The 13,308-nt window shown below is 40.5% G+C and overlaps 1 protein-coding gene across 1 annotated transcript; it reads right to left on the reverse strand.

The window, feature by feature from the left end:
• Positions 1 to 5,267: 5,267 nt before the first annotated feature.
• Positions 5,268 to 6,809, reverse strand: LOC110791920 (uncharacterized). The gene has a single exon (XM_056839164.1). The coding sequence runs from the start codon at positions 6,807 to 6,809 to the stop codon at positions 5,268 to 5,270; it is 1,542 nt and encodes a 513-aa protein (XP_056695142.1).
• Positions 6,810 to 13,308: the final 6,499 nt, after the last annotated feature.

Raw genomic sequence — 13,308 nt, forward strand, 5'->3', positions numbered from 1 at the left:
TATCACTAAGGGTACTTTGAATACCCTCAAAACTAAATGGGGAGGGGGTAGAGGAAGATGACGTACCTTACTCCCCTTGGGGAGCTTGTTGGCGGGGCACTCTCACCCGTTGTTGTGGTGGATCGGTTACCACCAAGCTTAGACCATCCGGGATGTCTTGTGGCTCGATGGCCCATGGGTGGGCCTTTGTGCGGTCAATCTTTGTGAGGTTGTGGTTGGGGAGGACATACCATTCTTGCTCCTTGTAAACCACGGCGATCCACCTAGCATCCTTCCTTTTGGTGTAGTTGATGAACCTTTGGCTTTGGAGGGCCGTGATGTTGAGAAACTTGTCATCCGGGCCGCCAATGCTAGCAAGACCATTCAACCTTCCCGCAAGTTTCCCCTTGTTTATTCTCTTGGCAATGAGGGTCACCATGGCTCCCATGTGGATTTCTCCCTTCAAGGTACCATCCCTAGTGCCCAAGCATCGGTTGATGAAGGATGCTACACAATCGTAGCGGAATTGTGGCCGTGGTTTGTCGGCCAACCATAGACTAGCAACCTCATCCTTAATCATGGCTCCTAAACTTGCCTTGAAGAAGATGGAATAGGCAAGCATTCGAGAGAAATATCGGAGGGCTAGGTGAATTATTTCCGAAGCCTTGGATTTGTTTGTTTGGAAGTGGGCATGCTCGGTGATGTGGCTCCACCAATCTCTCATTATATGCAAACCCATTGGCTACTAGAGTGGTGGCTAAGTTGGTGTGGGCTTCATCATCTTAGGGGAAACAAAATAGTGCACCCAACTCGCTGGAGCTCAACTCGTGTGATTCATTGAATAGCCGGAAACGCACTTGCAACCCATCATCCGATGAAGTTGTCTCTATGGAGGATAGGAATTCTAAAGTGAGCCTAGGATAGGTCTCGCAATTTAGCTTTATGAACTCCTTCAATCCAAAGTTCTCAACCAATAGCATCACTTCGTTCTTAAGCCCAAGTGAAACTAGAGTAGGCTCATGATAGAATTTTGTGGGTCGAATTTTTTGAGAGGAGAGCCGTTCAAAGTTGTCCCAATGCTTTTGGTACTCAAATTGGATGCCATAGGTGGTTGTGACATTGGTGGGTGAGGTGATTTGTGAGGAAGAACCAACATCTCCTCCCCTTCTCTTCTTTGTTGGCTTAGGAGGCATAATGTGTTTGGGGGTTCGGTAGAGGTTTCAAAGGTTACTTCACAAGGTCCTAATGGTTTATGAATGACAACAACAACAAATCCCCAACGTGAGAGACAACTATCAACTCCAAGAACACACCCACAACAAAATTCAACTCAACCTCCAAAAACTACAACCACACCTGTAGAAACACAAGACATACAAAAACAATAATCCATCAACAACACATACAAACTACCAAAAACACATAATCCATCAATAAAAGCAAATAAAAATCAATAATTTCTCAATTCACAATCAACAATTTCTCAAACCGTAACATATGAATTTCGGAGATTAGAGCATGAAAACAAGTAATATGATGCAAATTAGACTACTCAAAACCATTAGGGAGATGAATAAGACAATAAAACACCCTTACTTGCAACCATTTTGAAGAATTTGAGCACGTTGATGAATTCCCCCAAATTTGCAAAGTTGAGAAAAATCAGATTTTTTGAAGTATTTGGGGACTTGAATGTTGATTTTGTTGTTGTGGGGTTGATTTGTGAGTGGAAGGAGTAAGGTTTGCGATGGAGTATGGAGAAGAATTGGATTTGGGTTGCAATGGAGGAGAGGATGAGAGCAAGTGAGAGAGAGAAGTGAAAAGGGGTCGAAATTTGTGGTAGGTGAAGTGAGAGAATCGGGCACTAAACTAATAAGTTGGCCGAAATTCGCAGCAGGTTCGGCCGATCATTAAGAGAGTTCGGCCGAACTCCTTAAGGTTCAGTCGAACCTTCTGCGAAGTTCGGTCGAACTGGGAAAACATGTGCTTCTGATTGCATACTAGTACGGCTGAACATTTCCAAAAGTTCGGTCGAACTTTGCTTAAAGTTCGGTCGAACCTTAGGCAAAGTTCGGCCGAACTGACATTAAATGGGTTCCTGATTCTCAGAAAAGTTCGGCCGAACAAGGAGTTCGGTCGAACTTTTCTTCAAGTTCGGTCGAACTTCTTGAAAAGTTCGGTCGAACTCTAATTTTTGGAGTTCCTGATTCCCCTGAATGTCCGGCCGAACAAGATGGAGTTCGGTCGAACTTTTCTTCAAGTTCGGTCGAACCTTAGGAAAAGTTCGGCCGAACCTATATTTTTGGAGATTCTGATCTCATGAATGTTCGGCCGAACAATAAGGAGTTCGGTCGAACTTTTCTTCAAGTTCGGTCGAACCTAAGGAAAAGTTCGGCCGAACCCACTTTTTTGGAGTTCTTGATCTCCACCTAGTCCGGTCGAACCATGAGGTGGTCCGATCGAACTTTTTGACTTGTTCGGCCGAACTGCTCCATTGTTTGTCCGAACTTGACCTGTAGTAAAACAAGTCCCCCCCTTCCTTTCTCATTCAAGCCATGCATCATATACTCAAAAACCGATGACTAACAACAGCTCACCAAACACCAAAAATGCCAAAAAGTAAAGAAATGAAAGAAAAAATTAAAGGACAAGGGTTAGAGATCACCGGGTTGCCTCCCGGAAAGCGCTCTTTTAACGTCACTAGCTTGACGTATCTTCACGGAGAAGATCAAGTGATTGCTTGGAGATGTGTTGTGCAAACCGTCCCAATGTGGGCTCCTTCGAAATACTTTTTCACTCTATGACCATTGACCTTGAAGAAGTCGCATTTGTCTTTGTTCCAAAGCTCCAATGAACCATAAGGTAACACTTTCTTTACCTCAAAGGGGTAGCTCCACCGGGATTTGAGTTTTTCGGGAAAAAGCTTCAACTTTGAGTTGAAGAATAGGACTTTCTCACCTTCTTGAAAGTCCTTCTTTGTGATTTTCCGGTCATGATATTCCTTAGACTTGGCCTTGTAGATACTTGCCGAATCATACGCGTTCATGCGCAATTCCTCTAGCTCATGCAAGTCTAGGAGTCTCTTCTCCCCCGCACTCTTTAGATCAAAGTTTATATGCTTGATGGCACTTGAGGCCTTGAATTCCATGTCTACCGGAAGGTAGCAACTCTTCCCATACACAAGCTTATAGGGTGTTGTTCCAATGGGAGTCTTGTAGGCCGTTCTATAAGCCCATAGGGCATCATCAAGCTTCAAAGCCCAATCCTTGCGGTTCGAGGCTACCGTCTTCTCAAGAATGAGTTTGATCTCGCGGTTGGAGACTTCCGCAAGACCACTTGTCATAGGATGGTAAGATAAGTCTCGCCTTTGGATGACACTATATTTGGAGAGAAGGTTTGAGAAATCACCCTTGAAATGAGACCCACCATCACTAATAATTGCCTTGGGAATCCCGAACCTAGGAAATATCACCTTCTTGAAGAATTGGATGACCACTTTAGCATCATTTGTAGGGTGCTCAATCCACTTGGACACGTAATCAACCGCTAGAAGTATGTAGGTGTTCCCTTGAGAAGATATGAAAGGCCCCATGAAGTCAATAACCCATACATCGAAAATTTCAAGCTCAAGGATGGGATTTTGAGGCATTTCATCCCTCTTGGAGATATTCCCAACTCGTTGACACCTATCACAAGTCTTCACAAAAACCCAAGCATCCTTGAAAAGAGATGGCCACCATAGAAGAGATTGCAAAACCTTTGCCGCGGTTTTGGAGGCACCCATGTGACCACCACTAGGTGACGAATTACACATATGAAGAACACCTTGAATTTCATCATCCGGAACACACTTCCTCAAGAGATCATCAACACCTCGTTTCAATAGACATGGATCATCCCAAATATAGTGCTTGCAATCATGCCTCAACTTCCTCCGTTGTTGGGGGGTGAAGTCCGGAGGAATCGCCCCACAAGCTAGAAAATTCACAATATCGGCATACCAAGGAGTGGCCTTGGTTTGAATAGAATAGAGGTGATCATCCGCAAAAGTCTCATCAATGGGGAGATTTTCACCACTTCCTTTCACTTCCAACCTAGACAAGTGATCCGCCACTAGATTCTCGGTTCCCTTTTTATCGCGGATCTCGATATCAAATTCTTGAAGGAGAAGGATCCAACGAATAAGCCTTGTCTTGGCATCCTTCTTGGCAAGAAGGTACTTCAAGGCCGAATGATCCATGTAAATGACAATTTTGGAACCGAGAAGATAAGGACGGAACTTTTCCAAGGCATAGACAACCGCAAGAAGATCTTTTTCCGTAGTGACATAGTTCGCTTGAGCGTCATCAAGAGTCTTGATTGCATAAGCAATTGCATGAAGGGCCCTACCATCTCTTTTCCCAAGCACCTCCCTAATGGCAAAATCGCTAGCGTCACACATGATCTCGAAGGGTAGCTCCCAATTGGGGGGTTGAATAATGGATGCCGTGACGAGGGCTTGTTTGATCCTATTGAAAGACTCAAGGTATTAATTAGTAAAAATAAAAGGGACATCCTTGACAAGCAAACTAGATAGTGGTTTAGCAATTTTTGAGAAATCCTTGATAAACCGCCGGTAGAAACCGGCGTGACCAAGGAAACTACGAATCCCCTTAACATTGATTGGGGGAGGCAATTTCTCAATAACTTCTATTTTGGCCTTGTCAACTTGGATTCCCTTGCTTGAAATCACATGACCAAGGACAACGCCTTCCTCAACCATAAAATGACATTTTTCCCAATTCAAAACAAGGTTCACATCTTCACGTCTTTTCAATACTTTTCCTAGATTGACTAGGCATGAATCATAGTCTTCTCCATAGACACTAAAGTCGTCCATGAAGACTTCCTTGATTTTCTTAAGAAATTCTGAAAAGATTTCCATCATGCATCGTTGGAAGTCTGCCGGAGCATTGCACAACCCAAACGGCATCCTTCGATATGCAAAGGTGCCAATTGGGCATGTGAATGTTGTCTTTTCTTGGTCACTTGGATGGATGGGAATTTGGAAGAATCCCGAATATCCATCCAAGAAACAAAAATATTTGTGCTTGGCAAGCCTTTCCAACATTTGATCTATGAATGGTAGAGGGAAGTGGTCTTTTCGGGTGGCGGTGTTTAGTTTGCGATAATCTATGCACATGCGCCAACCGGTCACAACCCTAGTGGGGATCAACTCATCATTATTGTTCTTAATGACGGTCATTCCCCCCTTTTTATGTACTACTTGGACGGGGAAAACCCACTTACTATTCGAAATTGGATAAATGATTCCCGCATCCAATAGTTTTACCACTTCCTTCCCATACCCCTGCCCTCATATTGGGATTCAATCTCCTTTGAGGCTCAATAGAAGGTTTATGACCTTCTTCAAGAACAATTCGATGCATGCAAAAATCCGGGCTAATCCCTTTCAAATAACCAATGCTATACCCAATGGCCTTTTTATATTTTCTCAAAACATTCAAGAGTTTGGAAAGCTCTTCATCGTTGAGTTTAGCATTGACAATTATCGGACTTGCATCATCAAGGTAAGCATATTTTAGATTAGAGGGGAGGGGTTTGAGTTCAAGCTTGCTTACCTCCTTGGTGGTCTCAACGGACACCAAGGGTTCTTCACAATCCATAGATAAAAGCATCTCTTTAGTCTCCATGGTGGCATTGCATTCATTGGGATCATGCACAAGAACATACTCAAGAACATCGTTAGTAGAATGCATATGCATGCTCATAGACTCATTGACAATCTCATCAAGGATATCAATCCTTTTACAATCATCCATATGGGAGGGGCATCTCATGATTTGGTTAATTTGAAACTCAATTTTCTCATCCCCCACACTAAGGGATAGTCTACCACCTCTCACATCTATGATTGCTCCCGCGATGGAAAGAAAAGGTCTTCCTAAGATGATTGGGACATTAGGGTCCTCCTCCATTTCTAAGACCACAAAATCTACGGGAATAAAGAACTTCCCGATCCTCATAGGCACATCCTCTACCTTTCCCAATGGAAGCTTCACCGAACGGTCGGCTAATTGGAGGGACACTTGGGTAGGCTTCAACTCTCCCACATTGAACCTTTGAAAAATAGAGAATGGCATTACACTCACACTTGCTCCCAAGTCACATAGGGCTTTATCTATGACAAGTTCCCCAATTGCACAAGGGATGGAAAAACTCCCGGGATCTTTCAATTTGGTGGGCAACTTGTTTTGGTTAATGGCACTACAAATTTCGGGTAGGCTAATGGTCTCAACCACATCCACAACCCTCTTCTTGGTTAGGATCTCCTTCAAAAACTTGGCATATGTAGGCATTTGCCTAAGGGCTTCGGCAAAAGGAACGTTCACAAAGAGGTTCTTGAGGACTTCTTGGAATTTTGCAAATTGATCATCAAGGTTAGCTCCGGCAAAATGAGATGGGAAAGGCAATTTGGGCTTGTAAGGAGGGACCACTCTCTTTGGAACTTCAACAACCATTGGCTCACTCACCACAACCTCTTCCTCATCTATGGTGGTATCAAAAATAGGCTCACTCTCATTAACGGGCTCACTCTCTCCTTGAGTTGGACTCTTAGTAGTTGAATTCACAAGGTTTTTCCCACTTCTTGTCACAATAGCATTAGCTTGATGGGTCTCACTGAGACTTACCCCTTGAGGAGGTAAAGAACCGGGAACACTTGTAGCATTAGAGGATGACAATTGCGCAATTTGTGTTTCAAGCATTTTATTATGGGTGGCCATGGAATCAAACTTTTGGTTGACTTGAGTCATGAATGTTTTCAACATTGTTTCAATATTGGACTCTTGAGGAGGTGGAGCATTGAGGAGAGGTCTTTGAAAATCGGGAGGGGGATTTTGGAAGCTTTGTGGTGGAGGCGGTTTTTAAAATTGAGAAGAAGAGGAGGATTGACCTTGGTAACTCCCTTGACTTTGATAGCTTTGTGGTGGTGGTGGTCTTTGGAAGTTTGAGGATTGGCCTTGATTTTGAAAATTTTGGGAATAGTTTTGATTCCTTGGACCCCCATAATAGCTTGAACTTCCACCCTCATAGTTGCCTTGATTTCGACCATTCCCATGGTTTTGAAATTGGTTTTGACCTTGGGTTTGATCATCCTTCCAACTAAACCTTGGGTTGTGCCTCCAACCGGGGTTATAGGTGTTGGAATAAGGATCAAACCATTGGTTGCTTGCATTATTAAAAGCATTAACTTGTTCCATGGGTTGGTCGAAAGGATAACAATATGAAGAGGGATGCTCAAATGAACCACAATAATCACAAGACAAAGCACAAGACATGACACTAGAAGGGAATTGGGGAGTAGAAGGACAAGAAGGGATAGAATTGGACCTTTGAAGTTGTGTGACGAGAGCATCAAACAAAGGCATGGATCGGCTCAAGGTCTTACCTTCCTCCTTTCTTGTCACATTCTCTTCTATCATCGTTCCAATCTTCACAATTTCGGACCACATCATCAATGATGTCAAAAACTTCTTCCAAGCTCTTCTTCATGATTGCCCCCCCGGCTCCCGCATCTAGGGCCGTCCTAGAGGCCTTAGAAAGCCTGTGGTAGAAGCAATGGAGAAGCACCCCCATCTCTATGTCATGATGTGGGCATTGGCGAAGAAGCACATTGAATCTTTCCCATGACTCTTGAAGGGTTTCATCGGTCCTTTCCTTGAATGTCATCATCTTGGAGAGGTAGTCCGCGGTTTGCGCGGGGCTACTATATTTGTTGATGAATGCCTCCGTCACCTCATTCCAAGAGGTTAAGGAGTTTGCCTTGAGGTCATCGATCCATTTTCTTGCATTACCGATCAAGGAGAACTTGAAGAGTGACATTCGAATGTATTATTGGGTTACCCCATTGTGTTTCACCGTGGAGCAATAATCGACAAAAGTCTTTAGATGCTCCCTAGGGCTCTCAAGTCTCGACCCGGTAAATTGGCTCCTTTGAACCATCCCAATAAGTGCGGGATGTAACTCAAAATCGGTAGCCTCCAAGGCCGGAAGTGAGATGGCACTTTTTGCCTCATAGGCCACCGGGGCACCATAACTCCTCAAATCATGCGCCATTAGAAATGTATCACTTGAACTACTTTTGAAAGATCGGAGACTTTCCTTTTTCTTCGTCCGAATCTTCTACTTCTTCGTGCACAAAATGAAAATCGTGTTCCTCTTGATGATCAATGTTGTTAGATGCTCGTTGCAAGCTTCGTCGCCTAGCACGAAATGTCCGCTCAATTTCCGGATCTTGAGGAATGAGGGGAGATGCTCTAGGAATTTTTGGCATGCACACTCAAGCAAACATTAGCATTGGCAATCAAAAAGGAAAAGAGGAAAGAAATTGAAATAACTAGACTCATACACTAAAAGCTACTAAACTTAGCCGCAAATCCCGAGAAACGGCGCCAATTTGATAAAGGGAAAAACTAGGCCGTTGCTAGTCTTACACCTAAATAAATTCAAATACCTAAACTAACCACAAGAATCAAGTAGAGTGGCAAGCAAAGGGTCGATATCTACAGAGAATTGCGAGTTTCGTAGCTAGAAATTCTAACATAAGCTAGTTCAAAAAGGGGTTGGTTGATGAAAAATAAAATTCAAACTAAACGATTAGAATGTTAAACAAGGATTAAAAACACTAGGGAATTGGGGTTCACCAAGGGGTACATGCAATAGGGGATTAAGGATATGGGAATTAACTAGACTTGCAAAGACAAATTGAAAAGGGGAATTGATCTTTAATACTCTCAAACAATGAATCATGCTTCCGCATCAACCCAAGGGCTAAGAATCAATCAAAATAAATCCGATCAAAATCATACAACGCAATGACTCACAATCCCTTGCCAAATCAATGCATCGTATTCCATTGACCAAGCAAAGTTACGTCTAACCAAGCAAGCAACAAGAAACCCCCCAACTTATAAATTTAATTGCAAAAACTAATAAATCCTACCTTAAAACCCCATACATGGAAACCCTAGGCTACACCCAAATCCCTAGATGAAGACTACTCACTCATGGAATTAACCACAAATTTCAACATGATATATTCAATAGGAGTATGCATTTCCGAATAATCAAGGCAAAAATCTCTAACCAAATAGTTTAAGCTAATTTCATCATGGCAATCAAATCTATAAGCAAAACAATCATCAAGAATCCAATCAAAATCACCAAATCTTAAAAGATTAGCAAAGAAACTAGTAAGTCTAATCATAAAGGATTAGGAAAAGCTAAATAATCAAACAAGTAGGAAGGAAAAATATAAAAGTGCCTATTTTTGGGGGTTTTTTATTAATGAGAAAATAAGAGACAAAAGTAAGAAAAATCAGAAATTAATGACAATAAATGGAAACAAGAGTTGAGAATTTTTACAATGAAGCTTCAAATCCAAGATTTGGGAGAATCCCAAGCAATACAATGAGCAATGAATGAAGTTCTCCTCCTTTCTCTCTCTAAAATAATTTTCAGACTACTTTTGTAAAAAACTAGGTATTCTAAAAGTTTCTAAAATGCTTTAAATAGTCCCGAAAAAACGGCTCAGCGCTGGCAGCAGGTTCGGCCGAACAAAAAGAAAGTTCGGCCAAACTAAGAGGCAGGTTCGGCTAAACTAAGAGGCAGGTTCGGCCGAACATGAGGAGAAACAGGAACTGCTCTTGGAGAGGTTCGACCGAACAATTTGGGGGAGTCCGGCCGAACATAAGGAAGTTCGGCCGAACCTTCAGAATTGTTCGGCCGAACTTCTGGGCTTGTGTGCTTCAGAAATTCTGCTTCGGTTCGGCCGAACACTTCAGAAGTTCGGCCGAACTTCTTGAGTTCTTGATTCGTTGACTCCTTTTTCCACTTCGAGCTTTCCTTGGGTACCGTTGACTTCCATTGACTTTTCCGTCCGTTTACTTGTTTTCCTACACATTAACAAACCCGTGAAAAAGCAAAAGCTTGACAAAAAATAAGAAAAACAAGGCGAAAGGACGGTAATTAAGAAAAATCGAGTCAACTAAGCATGTAAGAGCAAAGGGGACTAAAATAAGCACAAAAGGGGAAGAAAACAAACAAAAACAAGAATAAAAAGAGGCAAAGTACTATCCTAAGAGTGACATAAATGTCACTTATCAAAAGCATTGTAGATATCCATTTTTGTTTGACCCACAGCACGGTCATACTCACGAATCGACTCATCATCACTATCATACATGCCTACTCTCATTACCTCGCGACAAGTGCGCTCTAGCTCACGACTTCTACTGTTGTCAGATTCATAATTCATCACATTTTCATCATCGCTCAAAACAATAGGGCATGAGTCATCGTCGCTCAAATCAATAAGTTTGGAGTCATAATCACTCAGAGCGACAGGGTTGGAGTCATCATCACTCAGAACGATAGGGTTGGAGTCGCTCCCTATTCTATTTTCTTCTATGTCGGACATGATTAGTGATCTATAGCATTCAAACATAATTTATGTTAGTAATTAGTACTCTCACTTACCGTACGATCCCACAATACATAATAAGTAAGAATAAATAACAATCGTAAAGCATAGGAAAGGCATAAAAAATTAGCAGACAGAGAAAATACAATCATGTTGACATAATGCAGACATAATGCTTCTATTCTATATGCCCTTTCCTACACTACCCATCTCTCATAATAAATCATAATAGGTCAAACATTGAAGAATTTAAAGAATAAAACAAGAACGATTAGTAAGAAATAATTTTATTAAACGAATAAATAATAAACGAATAAATAAAATAAAGAATTATTATTTTTTATTTTTTAAATTTCGAATATATTTAATTTTAATTCGAAAAGAAAAAAAAACGTACTTAATTCACATAAACGAAAAGTTTCAAATAAATAAGTTAATTTCGAACATAAATAAGAAATATTAATATACTTTCAAACAAAATAAAATGAATTTGGTCCCCCAAAAAAATAGTACGTATTTTTGAATGATATAATAAGTAGGAGCTCAATTCTAGGAAATTCGTTTTAGGAAACTAGCTAGTTTAGGCGCCTAAAAATTATTGAAGTAAAACCATAAGCTCTGATACCACTTTGTAACACCCCGACAATTCTCTCTTTTCTAAAATAACCTTTTAATATAAAACGTAGAGAATTATCAAGGCATTATCGCCCGTGTGGAAACGTAACGGCTTATTCAGAATTTTGCAGCGGAAAACATAAAACTAACTTTAGGTTTATAAATAATCAATTACAGAGTAAAATCCAAAACCAATCAACGAAAGTAAAGTGATGTAGCTAGTACGACAAGTTTAAAGTTCAATTTAACAAACCCAAGTCAACTAAGCGAATCAAAACTAAATACAAGCTCTCCAATCCCGATCCCAATGATGCATCATCTTCAAACCTGTAGATGGACAATGCTTATTGATCCTTAGAGACTGCTCACCAAAATGGGTCATCACAGGATCAATAAGGCATAGCCATGATCAACATACACAAACAAATCACGTAATCAGCAAAGCTGGGTACTACATACTAAATCTATAATAATCCAAACCTGATTCTATTAAACGAACAACCCTAACATGATACTAATAAAACATAAGTAAGGATAACCAAAACATATTGACTTGAAGACTATATTTGACTGAACTAGACCTTTGTATCATTAACATTATTTTAATTGAAATAGTCAAGGGACTGAGTTGCTACTAGATGTCTTCATTAAGGAAGACGAGGCACAGGCGCGACTTCGTAACCCCAATGACCTGCGATATCGAGGAACTTTTGAATAAAATAGAACTGGTGATCAATCCGGCCCCGGAAAAAGCCATAGGCGACCCATGACCCCAACTCCTGATTGTCCGTCACTTCAGACGTGCACAGTCTAAAGCTATTGCTATTCAGTTTCACTTTACATGATTTACAAATTAATACTTTGTTATGACTCAACAATCACATAAGTCATACAATCAACAATTAATCACAACTGTTTTTATCTTGGAATTAAGTAAGTGATCACAAAGGTATAAATCAAGAACTCATTCCAATTAATTCAACCTTTCCTTTAACAATGATCAACCCCTCTATATGGGTATAAGGTTTCAACTTACTAAACAAGGTCCTCCGCCCTCATAAAGTAGTGAAAAGCTAAAAGGGAACAACGATCAATCGATCTAAACCAATATATATAAAATAATCTAGTGTTCCCAACCAACATGTTTGCATCAATCATCCATACTAACATGTTATAATTCTCATAACGAAATATATGTTCAACAGGTTCATCCAACAATATTAAACATGTAAATTTCAACATAACCAAGTTCATTGACAAATTCAACATAGTTTCAACAATAACACACATCTCCAAGCACACAGGTACGTACGTATCTTGTGTAAACAAACTGATAGACCACTTTAACGATTTCAAATGTCGTCTACGGAGAATTATCCGCCTAAAACAATCAATAAAGATTCCTAATCAACTTCTAATCATTCACAACAATAACAAAGCATTCTAAATACATCCTAAACATATTTAGAACCTTCCCCAATATCAAAACTTGGATATTTGATTTCCTAGCATCATAATTATTGAATTAATTATTGAAATTCGTTGAAAACTCTTCAAAGCATCATACTTTAAATTTCCAGCAATATAACTAATTTCAAACTACTCCAAAACATAATTAACATGTTTGAAATCATAAAAACAATAACTTTAATAACTTATAATCATCCTACCATGCTTTCAAAACTATAAAAACCTTAAAAATTCATGCTTCAATAATTAAAACTCCTATTTTAATCAAAATATATAATCTGAAAATTAGTAATTTCGTTATGCAAAGCATATAATTTGGTTTTTATATTTACATAATTAAAACCATAAATTAAAGCATGAAAATATTAATTAAATTACATAAAAAAATTAAAATATTAAATAGTTTTAGGGTTAAAGAAATTAACCAAAAGGGAAGAGATGGGAGGTGCTGGCCAGCGGGCAGGGTGGCGCGGCAGCAGAACTAGGCGGCGGAGCTGGTCGGAAGAGTGTGGTGGACGGTGTTGGTGTCCGCACGGTGGTTGTTGGTGGTGCTGTGCAAGAACACGGTTAAGGAGGGAAAAACGAAAGGGAAGGACGAAGCAAGAGGTGAGAGAAGGAGGAAAATTACTGGCGGTTGGGCAGCGATGCGACTGGTGGTGTGCGTTGGTTATGCGGGTCGATGGTGTCAACGGATCGGTGGTGGCTGTCGAGTAAACAGAACAGTCAAATAAGGAGAGGAGGAAAAACGAAAGGGAAAAGGA

This window comes from Spinacia oleracea, chromosome 3 (assembly GCF_020520425.1).
Source record: "Spinacia oleracea cultivar Varoflay chromosome 3, BTI_SOV_V1, whole genome shotgun sequence".
Lineage (NCBI taxonomy): Eukaryota > Viridiplantae > Streptophyta > Magnoliopsida > Caryophyllales > Amaranthaceae > Spinacia > Spinacia oleracea.

Excerpts from the sequence above, each read along its gene's own strand:
- LOC110791920 (XM_056839164.1), bottom strand. The coding sequence starts at position 6,809 with ATGTTGAAAACATTCATGACTCAAGTCAACCAAAAGTTTGATTCCATG.